Here is a 23,271-nt window from a genome sequence, read left to right as displayed (position 1 = left end):
TGTGTTGTTTCCCTTTTGATCTTCAAAGAAGATGTCTGTGAACTTCATCATTAAAGTTTGTTGATAAATATTTATTTTTTTAATTGTTCTGTGTAATTAGATCGCGCAACATCTTATCTGTCAACGACAAAGAACGGTCAACGATATAAAACAAAGAATAAGAATTGACAACTTAAAAGAAAGGACATCATACAATTGTAGGTGTAGGAGTGGTTGTGTGGGAGGGTGTTTGCTTTCCAACCACATGGTTCCAGGTTCAGTCCCACTATTTGGCACCTTGGACAAATGTCTTCTGCTATAGCCTTGAGCCAACCAAAGCCCGGTCAGTAGATTTGGGCTGACAAACTGAAAGCAGCCCATGGTGTGTGTGTGTGTGTGTGTGTGTGTATTTATATATATATATGTTGGTAAATGGAATAACTATAAAAATTAATCTTTTCAATGTAACTAAATTCTATATCTATATGCAGCTGAAGATTGCTCAACATTTTAAAACTGATGTAATACTTGCATTGTTCAATTAAATGAAGTCGCATAAAACGATCGTACTGCATTACCTCTGGATGATATCCTTGTTGCTTATTTTGATTGTAATCACTCCATTTTGAATTATATGGATAATACCATACCAAATTCTGGTGCCTTTAACTTAAGTACCATATTCAACTGAATCTAAATTTTTACTGAGTATATATATATATGTGTGTGTATGTTTGTATAGAGTGTTTGAAGTGGTGGACAGATATTGTATACAGAGAAAAAAAAAAGAAGCAGTCAGAATTTATATTTGTATGACCTGAGCGTAATATCTTCAGAGGGGGAAAAGAATATACCCTTGGATATTCTATATGTGTTTATATATTCATTATAGCAGAATGTGTACGGCCCCCGTGCCGGTGACACGTAAAAAGCACCATCCGATCGTGGCCGTTGCCAGTCTTGCCTGGCCCCCGTGCCAGTGGCACGTAAAAAGCACCATCCGTCCGTGGCCGTTTTCCAGCTCCGTCTGGCACCTGTGCGGGTGGCACGTAAAAAGCACCCACTACACTCACGGAGTGGTTGGCGTTAGGAAGGGCATCCAGCCGTAGAAACACTGCCAGATCAGACTAGGCCTGATGCAGCCTTCTGGCTTCACAGATCCCAGTTGAACCGTCCAACCCATGCTAGCATGGAAAGCGGACGCTAAATGATGATGAATTCATTCCCCCAAAATACTAGGTATTGAACCAGTTTTTTCCTTGCATGAAACCATCCCTTCATGAGGTTAACATAACCTCTAATTAAATATCTTTATAAGTATTGAGTCACATTGTTCTTACGATTGTGTTTGAATCTGTTTCAGGTGATCCGTGTATTTTATCCTGCCAGGTGGAGCTGAATGAAGCTGTCAGACTTCACGAACTCAACAAGGACTCAGAACTTACCATACATGGTAAGCACTTTTTGTTCTGTTGTGTCTGGGGAGGGTCATTCTCTTTTAGTGCTTTATTACTCAACACACTCACTGGTTTGATTTCCACTCATTTACTGTTTTTTGTTTTGACACTTAAAAATGACAACTGATAAGATTATTGGAACAAATGAGAAAGTTCTAATTTAAAAAATATCATTTTAACAGTATTTTGTGGCATAGAAAATCATAAATTTATTCTGTACGAATACTTTTTTCACCCCTAAATATTTACAATTGTATATAAATTCCTTAGTTACTATAATTTATTAGTTTCTTTTGCATATTCTTAGTTTATGCATGTGTATGCAAATATAGTATTGGTATATCCCATTTATGGTCATTAGAAATTAAATAAATAAAGAATTTTGACATGTACGAATGTTTATTTCCCACTGTATATATATATATATGTATGTATGTATATATATATATATATATCTATCACGTGATCACGTGACCGACCAGACCATCAGATGTTGTTACACATCGCTGGTCACAATGCATTCGCATTGTTTTAGCCTTCAAATGACGCCACCCCACTGGCTAAGCGAGCAGGCCAACAGAAGAAAGAGTGGTAGAAAGAGTGGTGAAAGAGTACAGCAGGGATCACTACTCCCTGCCGGAGCCTTGTGGAGCTTTTTAGGTGTTTTTGCTCAATAAACACTCACAACGCACGGTCTGGGAATCGAAACTGCGATCCTACAACCGCAAGTCCGCTGCCCTAACCACTGGGCCATTGCACCTATATATATATATATATATATATATATATATATATATATATATATTAAGGTATGTAGAAAAATACAACATGGACAAGAACGTATAACTCTTAGAAGACGACACAATAAACATGGACAGGACATTCGAACCCCTCAGTCTTCAGTCAAGAACCGGATCATCGTAGTAATTTCGGCTGATTAATCTTGAGATTACTAGATCACGGCCAGCCCTCCAAGAAAAACTAAGCAACGAGCATTAGAAAAACTAAGCTGGAAGCGTAGATTTCCTGGAAGAAGGATCGAATGCATACGAACACCAGGACAGCAAAAGGGGACAGATATAAAAAAAACAAAAAACAATAATGGAATACAGAAACATGAAATACAGAAGCATTAACGGTGAAAACAACAAGTGTCTTACGACTGATAACAAGCAAACAAATTTTTTCTCTGGCGCATTGGAAGAAGCCTTTATAGCGGCGGACGAAAAACAACGATGTTAACACGACGAGGGTCAGGAGCTGAAAGGCAGATCCATCCATCCATCCATCCATCCATCCAGAGAGCTTTATAATTTTCATGCATAAATGTGGTGCTCCAGCATGGCTGTAGTCAAATGTCTGAAACAAGTAAGAGAATGAAAGACTATACAGCCTTGTTTTCATTAGCAACTTCCGTGGTGACAACTTCTGGATCTGCCTGACTCTCAGGCTGCTTGCTCTCCGTTCCGACTTTGTTGAAGTGAAACCCAACACTTTCCTACTGAACGATACTCTTTTACTCTTTTACTTGATTCAGTCATTTGACTGTGGCCATGCTGCAGCACCGCCTTTAATCGAGCAACTCGACCCCGGGACTTATTCTTTTGTAAGCCCAGTACTTATTCTATCGGTCTCTTTTGCCGAACCGCTAAGTGACAGGGACGTAAACACACCAGCATCGGTTGTCAAGCAATGCTAGGGGGACAAACACAGACACACAAACACACATGCACACACATATATATATATACATATATACGACAGGCTTCTTTCAGTTTCCATCTACCAAATCCACTCACAAGGCATTGGTCAGCCCGAGGCCATAGTAGAAGACACTTGCCCAAGGTGTCATGCAGTGGGACTGAACCCGGAACCATGTGGTTGGTAAGCAAGCTACTTACCACACAGCCACTCCTACGCCTATGTTTAACTTTAAAATACATCGGACATCTAGAATTACCTGTCTTCCGCTCAGATAATTACACAACGATTTCAACAGAGGAACTGTTTCACACCTCATTTCATTAATTAACAATTGGTTTTATCTTTGAAATAATTACAGTTTACATTAACGACTCTCATTAGCTTTGTTGTTGTTGTTGTTGTTGATATTGTTGTTACTGCAGTTATTTTGTCACAGTTCTAAGTTCAAATCCTGTTTCGATCAACTTTATCTTCCATAACCCCCTCCACCCCCCACTCCACCTCCTGGGGTGAGTAAAAACCAACTAAATGTATACCAGTCGTACACTTTCAGCTGTTCATCCTTTCAGCTGTACTCCCGCACTCAACTCCTTGTGAATGATTGACCTTCAACTGTGTCAGGTTGTAATCAATGTGAAGGTCATGGTTGGGACTATGAAACCTCAATAAATGCTTTATAAATGTATATCTTATTTGATTTGATATCTTACGTTTTTGTGTTCAAACCCAGAACAATTTTTTTTTTTATAAGAAACAGTTTTTTTTTATTTAAATGTTTCTTATAAAAAAATAAAGTTCTATGTATGGTGACTTTTGAATCACCCTGTATAATAATAATAAAAGATGGGGTACAGCAAATATTCTGCTCAATACCACAGATTTGCTTGTCAGTTGTTTGACCTTAACCAGTTGAGCATGTCCCTTAGTGTCTGACGATATGTGCATCTCTGATCACAAGCAGAAGTAGTGGGGGAGCATCATAGCCATGTGTTGAGAGGGATTCTTTGGGGTTTGGATAATTCACCTCTGGAAACATAAGTGGTTCTTTCAACATTCTTAAACAACCCTTATTCAGGGACCTTTTGAGCGGGATGGGTTACTCGACCTGAAGAAAATTCTAATTGGGCCCCACCTACAAGGTCATGCACTGTTTATCTTGATATGAGATCACCATGTCGTGCACATATGGTTGTGATGCATGTGCCTAGTGTACTCTTATCAGACGGGTAGTCATGATGGGTATATTGGGCTTCATATATTTTACCCCAGTGTCACTTTGATGGCATGAACTGCTCTCTCACTTAATAATAATAATAAAGAAAGAAAGTGAGATTGAAGCTGTGGAATCAGTGGTGTTTCACTGGCTTTTTCAGACCCGGGGACGTTTCTCTGCTAGATTGTCAACTCTCACCAAGATAGAAGGACAATAATCTGTTTAATTCATGGGAAACCACAGATAAACCCTGACCCAGTGGACCATGCAGTTTTTGCTCCCTCTCCCTACCCCTCTCTCTCTCTCTCTCTCTCCTTGGATGGTAATAATTGCAAGCAATAAACCGTGTATTTGGCTTCACTCAAAAGTTTCCCCACCCTCTCTCTCCACAACAGAAATTGTCTTCATGTCTGATCCAAAGAAATCGAGGTCATTGATGCTGTTGTGGTTCTTGAGGTAGTTTATTCATCAGTGTTATTGATTTGGATAGATATCAACCTCCGTCAGTATATATATCAGGTGTCCAAACTTAACTGTATTTCTGTCCTCTAGCATTACTCTATCGTCACCAGGTGTTGGACAGGAACCAGGTATGCATAGCTGAGTCCATTTGAAGCTATTGATCCATTCACCTATGTCCTTCCTGTCTATCTAGCCATCCATATCTACCTATCTCTCGATCCATGTATGCCTATTTGTCTATCTACTCTTCTATGTCTACCTGTTTGTCTGTCTACCTGCCGCTCTAACTACTTATATATCTTTATATATAAAAGTGAAGTTGTGTGTCTGTCTCCTACGATTTAGATTCCTAACTACTCCCACAGTTTGCGGTGCAGTTTAACCAAAACCGGGTATCTTATAGTCGTGATTCATATCGAGCCCTTCTGGGTATTAGTGCGCGTCTACGATGAGTCTACGATTTAAAAAAAATTTACCATTTTTTTCCATTTTAATGCATTTTTTCGCTATTATATAAGGGAAGTAACTCTCTAAAAGTGTCTACGATGAGTCAACGATTTAAAAAAAAATTTACCATTTTTTTTCCATTTTTTGCTATTTTTTGGCTATAACTCTCTAAAAATGCTTATATAGTTATTTCCCTTACAAACCCGAGCAACGCCTGGCGATACTGCTAGTATATATATATATATATCTGTCTATTTTTCTGTCTAATTCTTGCCTGTCCATCTATTTCAATTCACCTGTCTCTCTATTCACCTGTGTGTGTGTGTCTTGCTATATGTCTGTATCATGCTGTCTTTCTAGCTAATACCTATATCTATCTATTCACCTGTATTTATCTACCTGTCTGTTTACCTATCTAGCTGTCTTTCTAGCTAATACCCCTCCATCTATCCACTTATGTCTGTCGACCTATCTGCCTATCCACCTGTGTCTCTCTGTTTATTTAGCTCATATCTACCTGTCTGCCTACTTACCTGTGTATCATTTTATTCCTTTTTGTGTCTTTTCAGTGTTTCCTAATGTGCCAGACAGACCAGGAATGCCCTGTGATGGAGAAGACCGTAAGTCAATTGATAATATAAAACCATCTGAACCAGGGTCCTCACCCATTTTTTACCTATCGACCCCATTTCGATTCCTACTTTACTCTGCCAGACCCTCATAGCCATCTGATGTCTAAAAATATTCTCTTACATTTTTATCATTAACCCTTTAGTAATTAAACCGACCAAAATATTTAATCTGTTTTATGTTCAAACTGACCAGATCCAGGCTCTCACACCTACCCTACAATGTTATTCTACATTAGGTAATTACACCATCAAGATCTTGAAGATATGAGATAATGCATGATTAATTCAAATCAATGGGAATCAATAGGCATTATGTTTGACGGAATAATCTGAATGCTAATGGGTTAACCATTTCGTTGTATTAATCCTGGATTATCTCATAGCTTTGAGATTTCAGTGATCCGACTGTTCAGTTTTAGTATTGACATTGTAGGGTAGGTGTGAGAGGCCTGTTCTGGCTGGTGCGAATGTAAAGCATTGTTTTTAGAATGACATTGTAAGGTACGTGTGAGAGGCCGGATCTGCCCTGTTCGAACACAAAACGTTTTTAGAATGACATTGTAGGATGTGTCTGAGAGGCCAGATCCAGCCAGTTTCACCCTAAAACAGGTTAAATAGTTGTGCCTGATATGGCTGGTTAGAATGGTGAAGGGTTAAAGTCCATCTTCCATGCTGGCATGGGTCGGATGGCAGAATTGCTAGCACGCCGGGCGAAATGCTTAGCGGTATTTCGTCTGCCGTTACGTTCTGAATTCAAATTCCGCCGAGGTCGACTTTGCCTTTCATCCTTTTGGGGTCGATAAACTAAGTACCAGCTATGCACTGGGATCGATGTAATCGACTTAATCCGTTTGTCTGTCCTTGTTTGTCCTTTCTGTGTTTAGCCCCTTGTGGGTAGTAAAGAAATGGGTTTGACAAGATTTGACAAAGCTTGAGGGCTGCACCAAACTCCAGTGTCTGCTTTGGCATGGCTTCTATGGCTGGATGCAGTGTACTGGGTGCTTTGTATGTGGCACCAACACCAGTGAGGTCACCAAGTAATCTGCGAGACAAGACTCATCAACTGAGAAGTGGTGGGAGTAGAAGTATTAAGGGAGGTGGCTTTACACCAGTTGATGATGGGAGACCAAAGTATGATAGAGGGACAAGAACAGGTGTCTTGTTGTTGCTAAGCAACAAGACAGGTAAGGGTGATTAGGTGATGGTCTAGGGCTTAGGGGCGGGTGACCCCAGATCTTGGAAGAAAAATAAACTTTGGTCGTCTTGTTGTAGTCGAGGGCTCTTCATTGGTGCCCGACACCACTGGGAGGTGGCCCTTGAAGTCGCTGGAATTGGAGATCTCCAGGTCCAAATTCTTGGACGGCAGAACAGGTGTCTTGTAGTAGAGGAGATACATGGCTACTCCAGGGGTGTCAGGGTGTACACTCGTGGTACAAGGAGGTGAGTTAATTAATATTTTCAGTTTGTTAATTGCAAATTTACCTTTGTTTCCTCTTTCTCTGTGTTCAGGTAACATTTATCGGAGAGGTGCTAGGCGTTGGAGAAAACTGTACAGAATCAATGGTCATTTATTCCAAGCAAAACGGTTCTCAAAGGTAACGCCAGATTCCTATGTATTTCTCTGTTGTGTCTTGACCTGCTTAATATAACAGCCAAATCTCCCAATATCTCCTTTTCTCTCTCTCTCTCTCTTTCACTCTCTCTCTCTTTCACTCTCTCTCTCTTTCACTCTCTCTCTCTTTCACTCTCTCTCTCTTTCACTCTCTCTTTCTTTCACTCTCTCTTTCTCTCTCTCTCTCTCTTCTCTCTCTCACTCTCTCTTTCTCTCTCTTTCTCTTTCACTCTCTCCCTCTTTCTCTCTCTTTCTCTTTCACTCTCTCTCTTTCTCTCTCTCACTCTCTCTTTCACTCTCTCTTTCACTCTCTCTCTCTTTTCTCTCACTCTCTCTCTCTTCCTCTCTTCCTCTCTTCCTCTCTCTCTCTCTCTCTCTTCTCTCTCTCTTTCGCTCTCTCTCTTTCTCTCTTCCTCTCTCTCTCTATCTCGCTCTCTATCTCTCTATCTTTCTCTCTTCCTCTCTCTTTCTCTCTCTCTCTCTCTCTCTCACACACAATATAAATACATGCTATAAATTTGTCTGTTCGTCTGTGTTTTGTCTCTCCATCATCGCTTGACAACTGATGCTGGTGTGTTTACATCCCCGTAACTTAGTGGTTCAGCAAAAGAGACTGATAGAATAAGTACCAGGCTTACACACACATGTCTAGAAATAGACACAGATGCATATATATATGTGTGTGTGTGTGAACGCAGTAAATACACAGGTGCACATCTTTACACATACACACAAGTGTGTTGTGGCCACAACGTGGCTGAATGGTTCGGGAGTTTGCTTTGCAACCATGAGGTCCTGGGTTCACTCCTATTGCATGTCATCTTGGACAAGTGATTTTTCCCCCCTTTTTCTGTAGTCTTGGGGTGACCCAATACCTGCAAGTGGAAAATGGGTAAATGGAAACTGGGTAGAAGCCCATTCATTGGATTATACCTGTGTCACTGTTCAGGGTGATCCTACTTAGGGATTATATTAACAGCATGACTGAATAGGTAATGAACAATCCGTCCAGTGGCTACGTGAGTTCAAGCCTGCCTCTGGCATTTTGTTGTATTTCTACAGCAGTGGTTTTTATTATTCTTTTATTCTTTTATTTGCTTCAGTCATTTGACTGAGGCCATGCTGGAGCACCGCCTTTAGTTGAGCAAAATCGACCCCAGGACTTATCCTTTGTAAGTCTCTTTTACCGAACTGCTAGGTTACGGGGATGTAAACACATCAGCATCGGTTGTCAAGCGATGTTGGGAGGACAAACACACACACATATACATACATACACACACATAATTTTTTTTGTTTGTTTTTTCTGGCCCCTGTGCCTGTGGCACGTAAAAAAGCACCCACTACACTCGCGGAGTGGTTGGCGTTGGGAAGGGCATCCAGCTGTAGAAACACTGCCAGATCAGACTGGAGCCAGGCGCAACCTCCTGGCTTCCCAGATCCCCGGTCGAACCGTCCAACCCATGCTGGCATGGAAAACGGACGTTAAATGATGATGATGATGATATCACCACCACCACTGACTCTTGTAACATCAACATCACTACACAGCGTTGCCCTGGCCATCGCAACAATCACCACTACCACCTAGACTGCTATCACCACTGCTATTTCTACCACCACCACCATGGTCAGCAGTACCTTTACAATCTCAAATACAACTTATATTACCGCACTCCACCCCCCAGTCACTACTACAGCTAATATCAGTGGCTCAACCACTACCACCACCACCACCACCACTCCTACCATGACAAACCGGTCTGTTGTAAAGCGACTGTGAAGGCTGACCCAACCTGTTAGTTTACTACTGTTCGAAGAAGAGGGAAGGAGAAAAATGGAACGGAAGGAAGGTGGGGGAAACTGGTGATGTGGAAACCAAGACGAAGAAAAAGTCAAACAATCATTTCTTCTTAAGGCAAATCCCGCACTTCAGATCGCGCACAAAACACTCTCGCACACACACACTGGCATATATTTACAAACACACACACACACACACACACACACACACACACACACACACATGTGCCCTCATAAACACATGCTGTTCAATGCACACCTGTTACATGTCTTCCGCAGTATATTTCATCGTCTTTCAAGATGTCTCGTATATTTTCCTGTTTTTATTTTCTGAATTCATCTCCACTTCAAATTAAATAAAGAACGTTAGTGCACTAATACACTAATACACACACACACACCTACCTACCTGTCTATTTATGTATGTATATAGATTGCCCCCTCCTTCCTTCACACTGGCTATGGATATAATCTATGTATATCTTTCTCTGCGGGGCACTCTTGCCGCCAGCTGACGACCAGGTATCACAGTGACTTCCACCGACTTCCAGTGTTGTTGTTATGACTCTCATCCAGTGTGCCAAAGCATTGCAAAGTTACCTGGAAACATTTGGGGGGGTGTCTTTCTTTAAGGTGCTGTGATCCTGTTAACGAGCAGCGGTGTTGTTATCACCTTCGACAGCTAATTGGATTAATTATGAACAGAATTTGAAAGCGGAAGAAAAGTTTTGAGAAAGAAAACGGGGGGGAAAGCTAACTGGTTGGATCGTGATCGTTAAGAGGAAATTTCTTTTTATTAATTAGTAATTTTAATAATTTTGTTAATTAACAAAAAAAAACCAAACAAACACCATTCATGTATCTTGTAGATGTACCTACGTATAACCATGCGATCCATTCATATAAACATTCATATTTATGTGCAGATCTATACATGTGCTTAGAGACTTGTATATGTAGCAGGTGTGCGTGTGAACCACATGTACGAACATTTATTTAGAGACATTTACACACACAAACACACACAAACATATACACACACATATGTATATACATATATGTATGTGTGTATATATGTGTGTATGTATAAAATTGCAATGTTCATTATTCTTTAAATAATTATGTGTCCTTTGTTATTCTTTAATTAAAGAAAACATTATTATTATTATTATTGTATAATTATTATTATTATTATTATTATTAATATTATTATTATTGTATAATTATTATTATTATTAATATTATTATTATTATTATCATTATTGTAGTTTTTATTGTGTTTGAGTTGAGTTTTAGTCGAATTTAATTTGGACATTTTTCGAAACGGTCGTCGATGGCTTTCAAGCTGCTCAAGCTGGTTCCGGTTCTGCCCAGAGCCATCGTGTCGTTGGTCCGGCTTGTCGTGAAGACGGTGCACTACATCAGGGCCCAGTTTAACGCCTTTCATTTCTTGACACAGAGAGCCGTCTGCTATTTCTGCTCCGACCGCATCTGGGGTCTCGGCCGTCAAGGGTACAAATGCATCAACTGCAAGCTGTTAGTGCACAAGCGATGCCACAAACTGGTGAAGCAAGTATGTGGAGAGATGCAGGTGGTGAGTTGGTTTTCCTTTTTCTTCTTGTTGTTGTTGTTATTGTGAAGGTTCGTAGCCTGGTGGTTATGGTGTTGCACTCACGACAGTGGGTTCAATCCCCAGCCTGGGTAGTACGTTGTATTTTTGTGCAAAAACACATTTCTTGTTGCTCTTTTCAACACCTGACATATGACATTCTCGTGCACCTGTGGAGGCGCGTGGCTTAGTGGTTAGGGTGTTGATCGCAAGGTCGTGGTTTCGATTCCTGGACCGGGCGATGCGTTGTGTCCTTGAGCAAGACACTTCATTTTCACATTGCTCCAGTCCACTCAGCTGGCAAAAGTGAGTAATCCTGTGTCGGACCGGCGTCCCGTCCAGGTGGGGAATTTCTACGCCACTGAAACCGGGAAACCGGCCCTTATGAGCCTGGCATGGCTCGAGAAGGAACATTTATTTATTTTTATTTTTATATATACTCGTGCACCTGTACAGGTAATGTCAATTTAATGGACGGTGTGAGCTTAATGTACAACACAAACATTTGATCACTATAAACAAATCATCCCTCTGGATGTCCAGCAAGAAATTACAAAACCCTTGTTGGTCATCTATGACAGCAGAGTCCACCATACTGGTGTTGTTGTTATTATTGTTGTGATTGTTGACTGTTGTTGTTGTTATTTTTAATAATGTTGATGTTACAGCTGTTGTGGTTGTGTTCTTGTTTGATGTTGTTATTTTTGTTGTTGTTACCGTTGTCAGTGTCGTTACCTCTAATATTTCCGTTATATTAATCAATTAAATTAACTTCTCACATTATTGACCACTCCACATCATTGTGTATAACAACAATAGCAAACATGTCCTGTTCCTTCACCTGTAACTACCTGTTTCACTCCTTCACTCTCCTGTCCCACTCCACTCTCCTGTCTTGTTCCTTCACCTGTAACTACCTTTCCCTCTCCTGTCTCCTCTCCTTCATCTGTAACTACCTGTCCCTCTCCTTCACTCACCTGTCCCCTCTCCTTCACCTGTAACTACCTTTCCCTCTCCTTCACTCACCTGTCCCTCTCCTTCACTCACTTGCCCCCTCTCTTTCACCTGTAACTACCTGTCCCTCTCCTTCACTCACCTGTCCCCTCTCTTTCACTCACCTGTCCCCTCTCCTTCACCTGTAACTACCTCATAATAATAACCCCATCTGTCATTCTTCTTCCAGACATAAATCCAAACTCCATTCCATCGGTCTTCACTGCCTTCTTCATCTTTGACTCCAACATTCTTCCACAGTTCCTTCCTTCCAGTCTCCCATAATTTTATTCCCCTCTGCAAGCCACAGTCCAAGGAATCCCTTTTTTCCCCTTGAAAGAAGCAGCGACATTACCCAACTCCCCAATCTCCTGGAATATGGTCTTCTGGCACCACCAAGCCACAGATTTCCATCATCTTTCATCCACCCCCAAATTCCTGCTCCTTTTAACCCATCTCTCACAATTCCTCTCAACCATTCTCACTTTTCCTTTCTTCATTATTCTTGATGCTTTCTCATCTTCTTTCTTGATGACCACCTCTGCTGATCCAAAAAATGGATTCCCCTCTCTCTGTCAGCATCCCATTCATTCTTCACATCCAACACCTTTCCTCTCTTTATACATCTCATCTCACCTGCCTTCCTTTAATTCCCGCTAGGTCCACAATAATTTCTCTCGCTTCATCATTTCACCCTGTTTCGTTCTTCATGATGCTCATATTTCAACATTTTGATCTTTTGGTAAGAAATTTGCTTCCAAGGCACCTGGTTCTGACTCTTATTCTATCGTTCACTCTTGTTGAACTGCTGAGCGAGAGGGACGTAAACACACCAACACCAGTTCTTACGCGATGGTGGGAAACAAATCGACACACACACACACACACACACACATCATGGACTCTCCCGTCATTAGACAACGTAGGAGGGTTCAGGAACAACCACACAGATGAATTGTTTATTGTGATCAAATGTTTGTGTAGACATAAGCTCACCCGCTCCATCAAATTGACATTACCTGTACAGGTGCACCATGTGCCACATGTCAGATGACGAAATGATGCCAGAGCAACGTGTAATGAAGTGCTTTGCTCAAGAACACAATGCAATGCCCGGTCTGGGAATCGAACCCATGATCTCGCAGTCATGAGCACAACACCCTAACCACTAAGCCTGTCATATATATATATATATATATATATATATGTATATGTATATGTGTATATATATATATATATATATATATATATATGACAGGCTTCTTTCACTTTAGTTTCCATCTACCAAATCCACTCACAAGGCTTTGGTTGGCATGAGGCTGTAGTAGAAGACACTTGCCCAAGGTGCCACGCAGTGGGACTGAACGTGGAACCATGTGGTTGGGAAGCAAAGTTCGTTACCACACAGCCACGCCTGCACCTATAAATTTGCTTAATTTTATTGAGAGTCATGTGAATCTGTTGATGTGGGGTATGAGGAAAGGAGTGAGGGTGAGTGTGTCACCTGCTGCCATGTGTACTGAAAGCAGGGCTGCAGAGTCAGAGTGATGGAGTCAAAGTCAGAAACAATTAACGGGTAGCTGGAGTCGATAAAACTATACCGACTCTGACTCACAATATCCATATTCTTTAATATAAACCAGTTAAGACACATTGGCCTGCTCAAAGCACAAGCGTACACATATGCTTTATGAAGTGTGTAGAGCACATTAAGAGGAGTCGGAGGTGCCAATGGTAGAAGAGTCGGAGTCAAAGTTTTTTGTTTCGACTCCACAGCCCTGATTGAAAGACAGCTTGGTGTGTGACGTGAAGATGATGCGAGAGAGAATGGGGGAAGTCTGTGAGTGGCTTGTTCAATGTCTTTGATGATTTCCATTCAACCGTTTCTTTTCTGTCAGGATACACCACTGTTCCGCCAAGAACAGCCTGCTCTCAACACAGACGAAGCCTCTCAGAATGGATTACACTCTGCAGGTGAGATAATTAAGAATAATTACACTATAACAATGAAAATATTAATAGTAACACTTTCAAATTTCAGCACGTGGTGTTCCTGTTTTAACCCTGCTGGTACCGATCTCCCTCAGATCACCCCCTAGTTCTATCAGGAACTCCTTATTTTCATCAAAATTTCACGTTATGTCCCAAACACCAACTTCATAATCACAAAGTTGTTTTGCTAAATTCTTCATCATTATCAAAATTAATTGAAACAAAAGCCATGTATTTCAACAGAAATATGGCAGCAAAAGAGTTAAAGGGATCTACATAAAGGAACCGTCCATCAAATTTTCATGTTGATTTATGTTCAAAGCACCAGCTTCATAATACTCTTTTACTTGTTTCAGTCATTTGACTGCGGCCATGCTGGAGCACCGCCTTTAGTCTAACAAATCAACCCCGGGACTTATTCTTTGTAAGCCCAGTACTTATTCTATCGGTCTCTTTTGCCGAACCGCTAAGTTACGGGGACGTAAACACACCAGCATCAGTTGTCAAGCAATGCTAGGGGGACAAACACAGACACACAAACACACACACATACATACATATATATATATACATATATACGACGGGCTTCTTTCAGTTTCCGTCTACCAAATCCACTCACAAGGCATTGGTCGGCCCGGGGCTATAGCAGAAGACACTTGCCCAAGATGCCACGCAGTGGGACTGAACCCGGAACCATGTGGTTGGTAAGCAAGCTACTTACCACACAGCCACTCCTGCGCCTATAATGATAAAGTTATTTTAGTAATAATAGAAATATTAAAATTACTAAGTCTCTCTAAAAGAGAACAACGGCAGCGTTCCCGGAAAATAATAGTTATCGCCATACTAATATGGCATTCTTATAAAAATAAGAATAAAGCTGTCCGCTTATTAGCTCCATGAGGCCATCGCCTTAAGTTAGCTATTGATACACAAACTGTATCCATATAACCTTCGAACAAATAGCTAACTTAAGGCGATGGCCTCATGGAGCTAATAAGCGGACAGCTTTATTCTTATTTTTATAAGAATGCCATATTAGTATGGCGATAACTATTATTTATTTTAGTAAATTCTTCAATATTTTCAGTTGAAACAAGGCCCTGTGTTTCATCGGAAATAAAGCAGCAAATGACAGTTTTAAGCTTTTTTCTTGGCTGCTATATTAAATCGGCTGACTTCAGTTTCTCGTTGGCCCAATCCTTGCCGCTTTTAGGATAGAATTGTGGAGAAAGAAACCATTTTCGTTTTGCATTTGATTAAAGAATTTTTCTGTTTTCTTTCTTTTCTATTTACACCACCAATCCTTGCCGCCGCTGCTGCTGCTTTGCTGCCAACACCATGGTTGCTGTGAACGCCAATCTTTATGCTTGATGCTGTTGTTGTTATTGTTGTTGCCATCCCTGACAGTCTTGGAAAGTGTGAAGAATGAGAGTAGCAATGAGGTTAGTTGAAAATCTGTTTCTATCTAAGACAGGGATCACCCAGACACATTCACTCACACATTCACTCACACGTGCACCCTTGCACACTGACTGGTTTACTTTATGCACATCCACTCCGAAACACACACACATTTATATCTACATCATTATCATACTCTCTTTACTCTTTTACTTGTTTCAGTCATTTGACTGTGGCCATGCTGGAGCACCACCTTTAGTCGAGCACATCGACCCTAGTACTTATTCTATTGAACTCTTTTGCTGAACCGCTAAGTTATGGGGATGTAAATATACCATGCTTTAATTTGGTCACAGACAATTTTACCTTTTGTCATTTCAGGGTTAATAAAATAAGTACTTGTTGAACATTGGGGCCGATTTAAACAAGTTACCCCTCCCCTCCTAAAATTGTTGGCCTTGTACCAAAATCTGAAACCAATGTTGTATATAAGAGGGGAGGGTCCGAAAAGTTCCTGTCTTTGGGTAAAAGAAAATACAGGAGGATCAGTTAATTATGATTTTATTCAACATATTCCCCTCTCAGGTTCACACACTTATTGCAGTGGTCCTTCAGTTTTTCTAAGCCTTGTAAAAGAACTCAGAAGATTGGGCCTTTAACCAGGCCTTTTGTGATACCCTTAAAGCTAGGAACCTTTCAGCACCCTCACATATATGTGTGGGTATTTATGTATGTATGTGTGTGTGTGTGTGTGTGTGTATATATATATATGTGTGTATGTATGTATAATATTACACACATACACTCACATATGTCTCCATTCTCATAAAGATAATCAAAATTTAATACAGGTACAACATTGATTTTCTGGAACTATTGGCTGGCTCCAGAGTCTTTCCATATTACCAATTCTTCCGAACCATATCCAGCCCGAATATTCTACCAGGTTTATGTTGATACTGACTAGATTCAGCTTCTCACACCTACCCTACAATGTCATTCTAAAAATAAACAATCACATCATTGAAATCTCATAGCTACAAGATAATGCGATTAATTCATAACGATGTGGATAATTAAGGATTACATTTGACATAGTTATCTGAATGCTAAAGGGTTAAACAAATATTAAATTTAGTTAATTAATTAGTCAGGATCACAGGAGGTTCTGGACCATCAGAGTCCTGAAAGTTTGTGTTGTACCTGTGTTAAGATGGAGGTAGATATGATAGTGTGATAATTCCTCATGCTTATACTGAAACAGAGATAGGGTCTAGATCAACGTTTCTCAACCGGTGTTCCCTGGAACCCTAGGGTTCTGTAAAAAGGTTCCTAGGGGTTCTGTGATAAAGAGTGAAATACATTAATGCTAATCTCACGATGGTAATTAACTATACATGCACAACATATTATTGGTTATTGTAATATTGTAATATAGACATCATCCTATCTAACCTATTATGTTATCAAAAAAATATAACAACCATGTAATATACATATATGTATCTACACATATATATATATATATATATATATATATATATATATATGGTCGTTATGCACACACACACACACTCTCTCTCTCACATATTCACACACACAGGTGCCCACACACTCTGTCACACACACACTCTCTCTCTCTCGGATATTCGCACGCACGGACACACACTCTTTCAGAGTCACTCACACACATGCACACACACACTAGCACACACATCCTTTTCAAAATATACATACAAAGCTAGAAATCCTTCTCCGTCCTTGTCGTGATTTGAACCATTCCGTTCCATTGCCATGTAAAAAAAAAAATTCCTAAACAATGCACAATTGTTCATCTTCACTTCTCGTTACCAAGGAGACAAGCCCTGCCCAGACGCCATCAACAGAGGTATTCTCTTATTTCATTTATCGCTTTGTCTTCTGCTGTTGATGATGATGATGGTGATGCCTGTGACTTACCTGTCTGGATTGTGTTGATCCTTAGTTTTTTATAGTTATTTTTTTTTTGTCCTGCATTAATTAACATCCTAATGTGCTTAGTACCCTGATTCTAATGCATTTTACTTGTTGCATATTTATATATTTATATATTAGCACATGCATGCATGTGTGTGTGTGTGTGTGAGGGTTAACGAAGCTACCAATGGCTTCATGTATGGAGATATCTCAATGGTTATCAAGTCTGCCACGGGGGAACATTGGTATTCCTCACCATCCTGGATGAGAACACCAAGCTGGAGACAAGAACCAATGTTTCCCCATGTAGCAGACATGATAATCGTTAAGATATCTCTTAGTATGAAACTATTGGTAGCCTCCTTAACCTACAAACAAAGGATATTTATCTACCAATGCAGTGCTCTCACTGTTGAATATTAGTGCATATATATATATATATTATATATATATATATATATATATATATATATATTTATTCCTATATTTGATTTATATTATATTTACCCATTTCATTTGCGAAATTTCCTGAGCTTCAGAATTTCCTTCTTATATTGTATGTTTTCAAAAACTATTTTTTTTAGATATTTTATTGTTTTGTTTTAGTAGGGTTTTTATAACTCTCCCTCTCCTTCTTCTTCTCTCTCTCTCTCTCTCTCTCTCTCTTTTTGCTGCCATCTGATCATTTAGCTTTGTATTGGGAATGGTCACCAGTCTGGAATTGGTTGGCTAAACAACAATGTCCGTCTCACTATTTGTTCCTCTCACTTTCTCTGTTACATCCAATCCATCCATGTCAACATGGAAAATGAATGTTGAAAGATTATGATGATTTCTTTGTCTCATGTCAACAACCAGAGATAACTTTTGTTTGATGTACTCATCACTGGATTTCCTCATCATTATTAATATCATCATTCAATACCCTCTTTTCCATGCTCGGATGAGTTGGGTGGAATATGCGGAGGCTGATTTTCTGAGGCTGGGTGCTCCTCCTGTCATCAACCCTCACCTTGTTTGCAAACAAGGTAATGTTTCCCCCATGGCTAGACACTTTTTTTTTTATTCCCATGGAAATTGTAAACAAATCGACACAGGAGTGGGTGTGTGGTAAGTAGCTTGCTTACCAAGCACACGGTTCTGGGTTCAGTCCCACTGCATGGCACGTTGGGCAAGTGTCTTCTGCTATAGCTTCGGGCCGACCAAAACCTTGTGAGTGGATTTGGTAGATGAAAACTGAAAGAAGCCCATTGTATGTCTGCATGTCTGTATATATGTATGTGTGTATGTGTATATATATATATATAGAATAAATACTAAGCTTAGAAAGAATAAGTCCTAGGGGCGATTTGTTCGACTAAAAAAAGGCAGTGCTCCAGAATGGCCACAGTCAAATGACTGAAACAAGTAAAAGAATAAATAACATACTGCTTGTATGAAGGTGATGCTCGTTTACAACCTTCATGCGATGTCAAGACTAGGGTTCCCACCCAGTAGAACTCCGTCAGTCAGGACGACTAGGGTTCTAGATGATCCGATCAACAGAACAGCTGTCTCATAAAATTGATGTACAGGTGGCTGAGTACTCCACAGGCATGCATACGCTCAATCTGAGGGAGATTCAGTGTGACACAGAATGTGACAAGGGTGGCCTCTTTGAAATTACAGGTACAGCTAACTTTTGCCAGCTGAGTGAAATGGAGCGATGTGAAATAAAGTGTCTTGCCCAAGGACACAATGCATTGCTGGAAATTGAACTCGCGACCTTATGAGTCTGTGCCAAATGCCCCTAACCCCTAAGCCATGGACCTTCACCGGGGGATATTTACTTTGCATCAAAGCAGTCGAGGGTTGGCAACTGGGAGTGAATCTGGTCATAGAAAATCTACCTTGACCATTTTCGTCTGACCCCTACCAGCATCAAAGCACTGATGATGATGATGATGATGGACAAAAAGGAAGGAATGATGTTTTTTTTCTAAGACTGCTTTAGTTGTTGCTTAGTACCATGTCTGTTTTGATTCAGCAGACCTATGATAAAATGGGTTCCAACCATGCCCATTCCATCTTTTCTTCAGGTATTCTATGTTTAAGACTACATTAACTTCTTGTCCAATGTGTCCCTTTTATTTTTTTATTTTCCTCTTTTTTGCTTTTCCGAAGATAGCAATGCATGATCTGAAGGACATTTGGCTGTTGCTTCTAGCAGACTGAGCAGCCATATAGAGCAGTGGTTCTCAACCCCTTTCAGTATCCAAGCCAGATCCCAAACCTGGATTTCTTTTTAAGGGGTCACACCAAAATAATGTAGAACCCAAGATAAAGAATTTATTACATTTATAGAATAAAGATCATTGAGGCCCACCACAAGGATGCTCAGGGGCCACATTCAAACCTTGGCGCTGCGGTTAAGAACCACTGACCTAGAGACTGCTTTGTTAGCATGTAGTGGTGTGGCAGTTGCACCACTGAGATTTTCGTAGACATGTCTGATTGCTTGAAGACGTCTAAACAGGGAGTCCATCCTCGTTTCTTTCCCTTACTCAGGTTGTCAGCGAAACCACAAGATTCTATGATTCTTTCCTTTTCTCTTTCTTTTTCTCTCTCTCTCCCTCCCACCTTCACTCCTCCGCTTATTTCCCTGCCACTCCACTCCTCTTTTTGCCCTCCCACTCTTGCCAAAAAAAAAAAACCCTGCAAGTTACTTTTTGGTTGCAGTTGTATTTTTTTCTCGTTGCATCTTATTGCGTTGGTGCATAATTTTTGCAGATTTTTTGCAACAAATTTTATTCAACAAAAACAATAGCAATATTCAACAAAAACATCTTTAACCCTTTCATTACTGTATTTATTTTGAGATGCTCTGTGTCTCTTTCAATTAATTCTGAATACAACAAAGAATTTAGTAAAATAAACTTAGTTATCATTAAGCTAGTGTTAGGAACATAAATTGTGACTAAGGTTTGGTGGAAGATTTTAATTCAAAACTTATGAAAACAAGACATTTGTACTACAGAGCCAGAAACAGTTTCATCTAGGTTGGTATCAAAAGGGCTAAGAATTGTTTCTCTATTGTATATTTTAACAATATTGTATATTGAGATGCTTTGTGTTTCTATCAATTACTTTAAATATAACAAAGAATTTAGTAAAATAACTTAGTTATCATTAAGCTAGTGTTAGGAACATGAATTGTGACTAAGGTTTGGTGGAAGATTTTAATTGAAAACTTATGAAAACAAGACATTTGTACTACAGAGCCAGAGGCAGTTTCAGCCGGGTTGGTAACAAAAGGGTTAAATGATTATTCCGGAGCATAGTCACCATCTACTTCAATTACTGCTTTCCATTTGCTTGGCAGATGGTCAGACTTTCATTTAAAGATGTTTTTGTTAAACGTTGTTATTGTTTTTGGCAAATAAAATGTGTCGAAAAAAAGCCGCAATGATTATGGACCAACCCAATACTTTTGGATTGCAGTCGTACTTTTTCCGTTGTTGCATGTTACAAAGCAGCAGAATGGCAGAATCGTTAGCATCTCAGACAGAATGCTTGGCGGCATTTTCGTTTGGCTTTTTTATATTCCGAGTTCAAATCCCAGCTAAGGTTGACTTTGCCTTTCATACTTTCTGGGCATTGATAAAGTACCGGTCAAGTACTGCGGTTGCTGTAATTAGCTAACACTCTCTGCTGGCCTTGTGCAAGACTCAAAAGAATTTTGCATGATAATTCTTGAATATTTATAAACCGTAAATTAAATAGAGAAATATAATTGGCAATCTAACAATTTATTTATATTATGATATAAATATAATATAAAACAACATAAAAAATTATTGAAAAACCAAAAAGGCCAACAATTTGTTGTTTAATATTTTTTACGTTGTCTTATGTTTATATTATTTTATAATATAAATAAATTGTTAGATTGCCAATTATATTCCTCTATTTATTTTATTGTTTGTATTTTGTGTTTATGCTCCTATTTCTGTGGTATTCAACTGACGTACAAGAGAATTGGATGTTTTACACCCCACTGAAGGAAGTTTTTCCTTCGTTCGTTACATTTTATATATATATATATATATATATGTATGTATGATTGTATGTATGTATGGATTGTATATATATGTATGTATGTATGTATATGTATGTATGTATGTATATATATGTATGTATATATATGTATGTATGTATATATATATGTATGTATGTATAATATATATATGTATGTATGTTGTATATATATATGTATGTATGTATATATATATATATGTATGTATGTATATATATATGTATGTATGTATATATATAATGTATGTATGTATATAGATATATGTATGTAGTTATAATATATGTAGTATGTATATATATATATGTTGTGTATGTATATATGTATGTATGTATGTATATATATATGATGTATGTATATATGTATGTATGTATGTATGTATGTATATATATATGTATGTATGTATATATATATGATATGTAATATAATATAATATATATGTATGTATGTGTATATATATATATGTAGTATGTGTATATATGTATGTGTATGTATGTGTATTAAGGTATGTGTATTATATATATATATATATGTATGTATGTGTATATATATATATGTATGTATGTGTATATATATATATGTATGTATGTGTATATATATATATGTATGTATGTGTATATATATATATATGTATGTATGTGTATATATATATATATGTATGTATGTGTATATATATATATATGTATGTATGTGTATATATATATATGTATGTATATGTAAATATTGATGTCATTATTGATTGCCATTATTATCATTATTGTTATTGTATATAATAGAAATTATTATAATTATCATCCTCACTTCACTTATATTCACCACCCCCCACTGTACATTGAGGTATGTCCTGATGGTCTCCATCACCATCTCTCTCTCCTCCCCTCTCTTTCTGCCCCTTTCTCTAAGTCTCTCTCTTTTTTTTTTCCAACTGGGGCACCCTTGTGGCTCTTCCACAGCATGACCCCCATCTCCATCCCTTTGTTATTATTTTCAGCCTCTCATCACCTGGCACAAAGCTACCTCCCTCAACACTACTCCCTCCTCAGCTGAGGGAGCTTAGTCTTGCAAATTGCTTGGCGACCCCATTGGTGCTGGTGCCATTCAAAAAGCACCCAGTACACTCAGAAAAAGTGGTTGTTGTTATGAAGGGCATCCAGCTGTAGAATCCATTGCCAAAGCTGACAGCAGAGCTTGGCACAGTCCCCTGACTCGCCAGGTCTTGTCAGACTGTCCAACCCATGCCAGCACGGAAAATGGATGTTAAAGGATGATGATGATGATGATGATGATAATGATCATCGTTGTCGTTATTTCATCATCATCATCACCAATAGTTGCTATCACAACTGCCCCCTTTTGACCTCTCTATTATAAACACATGAATATTACAACTTCCTCTCTCTCTCCAGCCTTTAACCCCAGGTTATCTTTGCCAAATTGGAGATGGATCTTGTGAATCATCATCATCACCGTTTAACATCTGTTTTCCATGCTAGCATGGGTTGGACAGTTCAACCGGGGTCTGGGAAGCAAGGAGGCACCCTATTTCTGTTGAGATGCTCTGTGTCTTTTCCAATTGCTTCAAATATAACAAAGAATTTAGTAAAATAACTCAATTATCATTAAGCTAGATTAAGGAACATTAATTATGACTAAGGTTTGGTGGAAGATTTTAATTGAAAACTTATGAAAACAAGACATTTGTACTCAGAGCCAGAGAAGGTTTCAGCCAGGTTAGTAACGAAAGGGTTAAGAATTGTTTCTCTATTATATATTTTAACCCTTTTTGTTACCCTATTTCTGTTGAGATGCTCTGTGTTTCTTTCAATTACTTTAAATATAGCAGAGAATTTAGTAAAATAACTTAGTTATCATTAAGCTAGATTAAGGAACATAAATTGTGACTAAGGTTTGTTGGAAGATTTTAATTTAGAACTTA

The 23,271-nt window shown here is 39.0% G+C and overlaps 1 protein-coding gene across 10 annotated transcripts in view; it reads left to right on the top strand.

Annotated features, from left to right (window-relative positions):
• The window catches only part of LOC115224794 (protein kinase C iota type), a 173,314-nt gene that overhangs the window by 78,445 nt on the left and 71,598 nt on the right, over positions 1 to 23,271 (top strand). For 9 of the 10 annotated variants that reach the window (XM_036513638.1, XM_036513636.1, XM_036513635.1 and 6 more), the window contains exons 4-10: positions 1,343 to 1,432; positions 5,832 to 5,882; positions 7,404 to 7,489; positions 10,769 to 10,903; positions 13,810 to 13,885; positions 15,314 to 15,348; positions 17,163 to 17,195. In XM_036513638.1, the coding sequence (XP_036369531.1) occupies positions 1,343 to 1,432; positions 5,832 to 5,882; positions 7,404 to 7,489; positions 10,769 to 10,903; positions 13,810 to 13,885; positions 15,314 to 15,348; positions 17,163 to 17,195 (506 nt within the window). The remainder of the gene's footprint in view (positions 1 to 1,342; positions 1,433 to 5,831; positions 5,883 to 7,403; positions 7,490 to 10,768; positions 10,904 to 13,809; positions 13,886 to 15,313; positions 15,349 to 17,162; positions 17,196 to 23,271) is intronic. The other variant, XM_036513637.1, reaches the window with a different exon arrangement.

The sequence above is a fragment of the Octopus sinensis genome, linkage group LG26 (assembly GCF_006345805.1).
Source record: "Octopus sinensis linkage group LG26, ASM634580v1, whole genome shotgun sequence".
NCBI lineage: Eukaryota > Metazoa > Mollusca > Cephalopoda > Octopoda > Octopodidae > Octopus > Octopus sinensis.
Note: the sequence above shows the minus strand (reverse complement) of the source record. Positions and strands in the feature narration are given on the sequence as shown.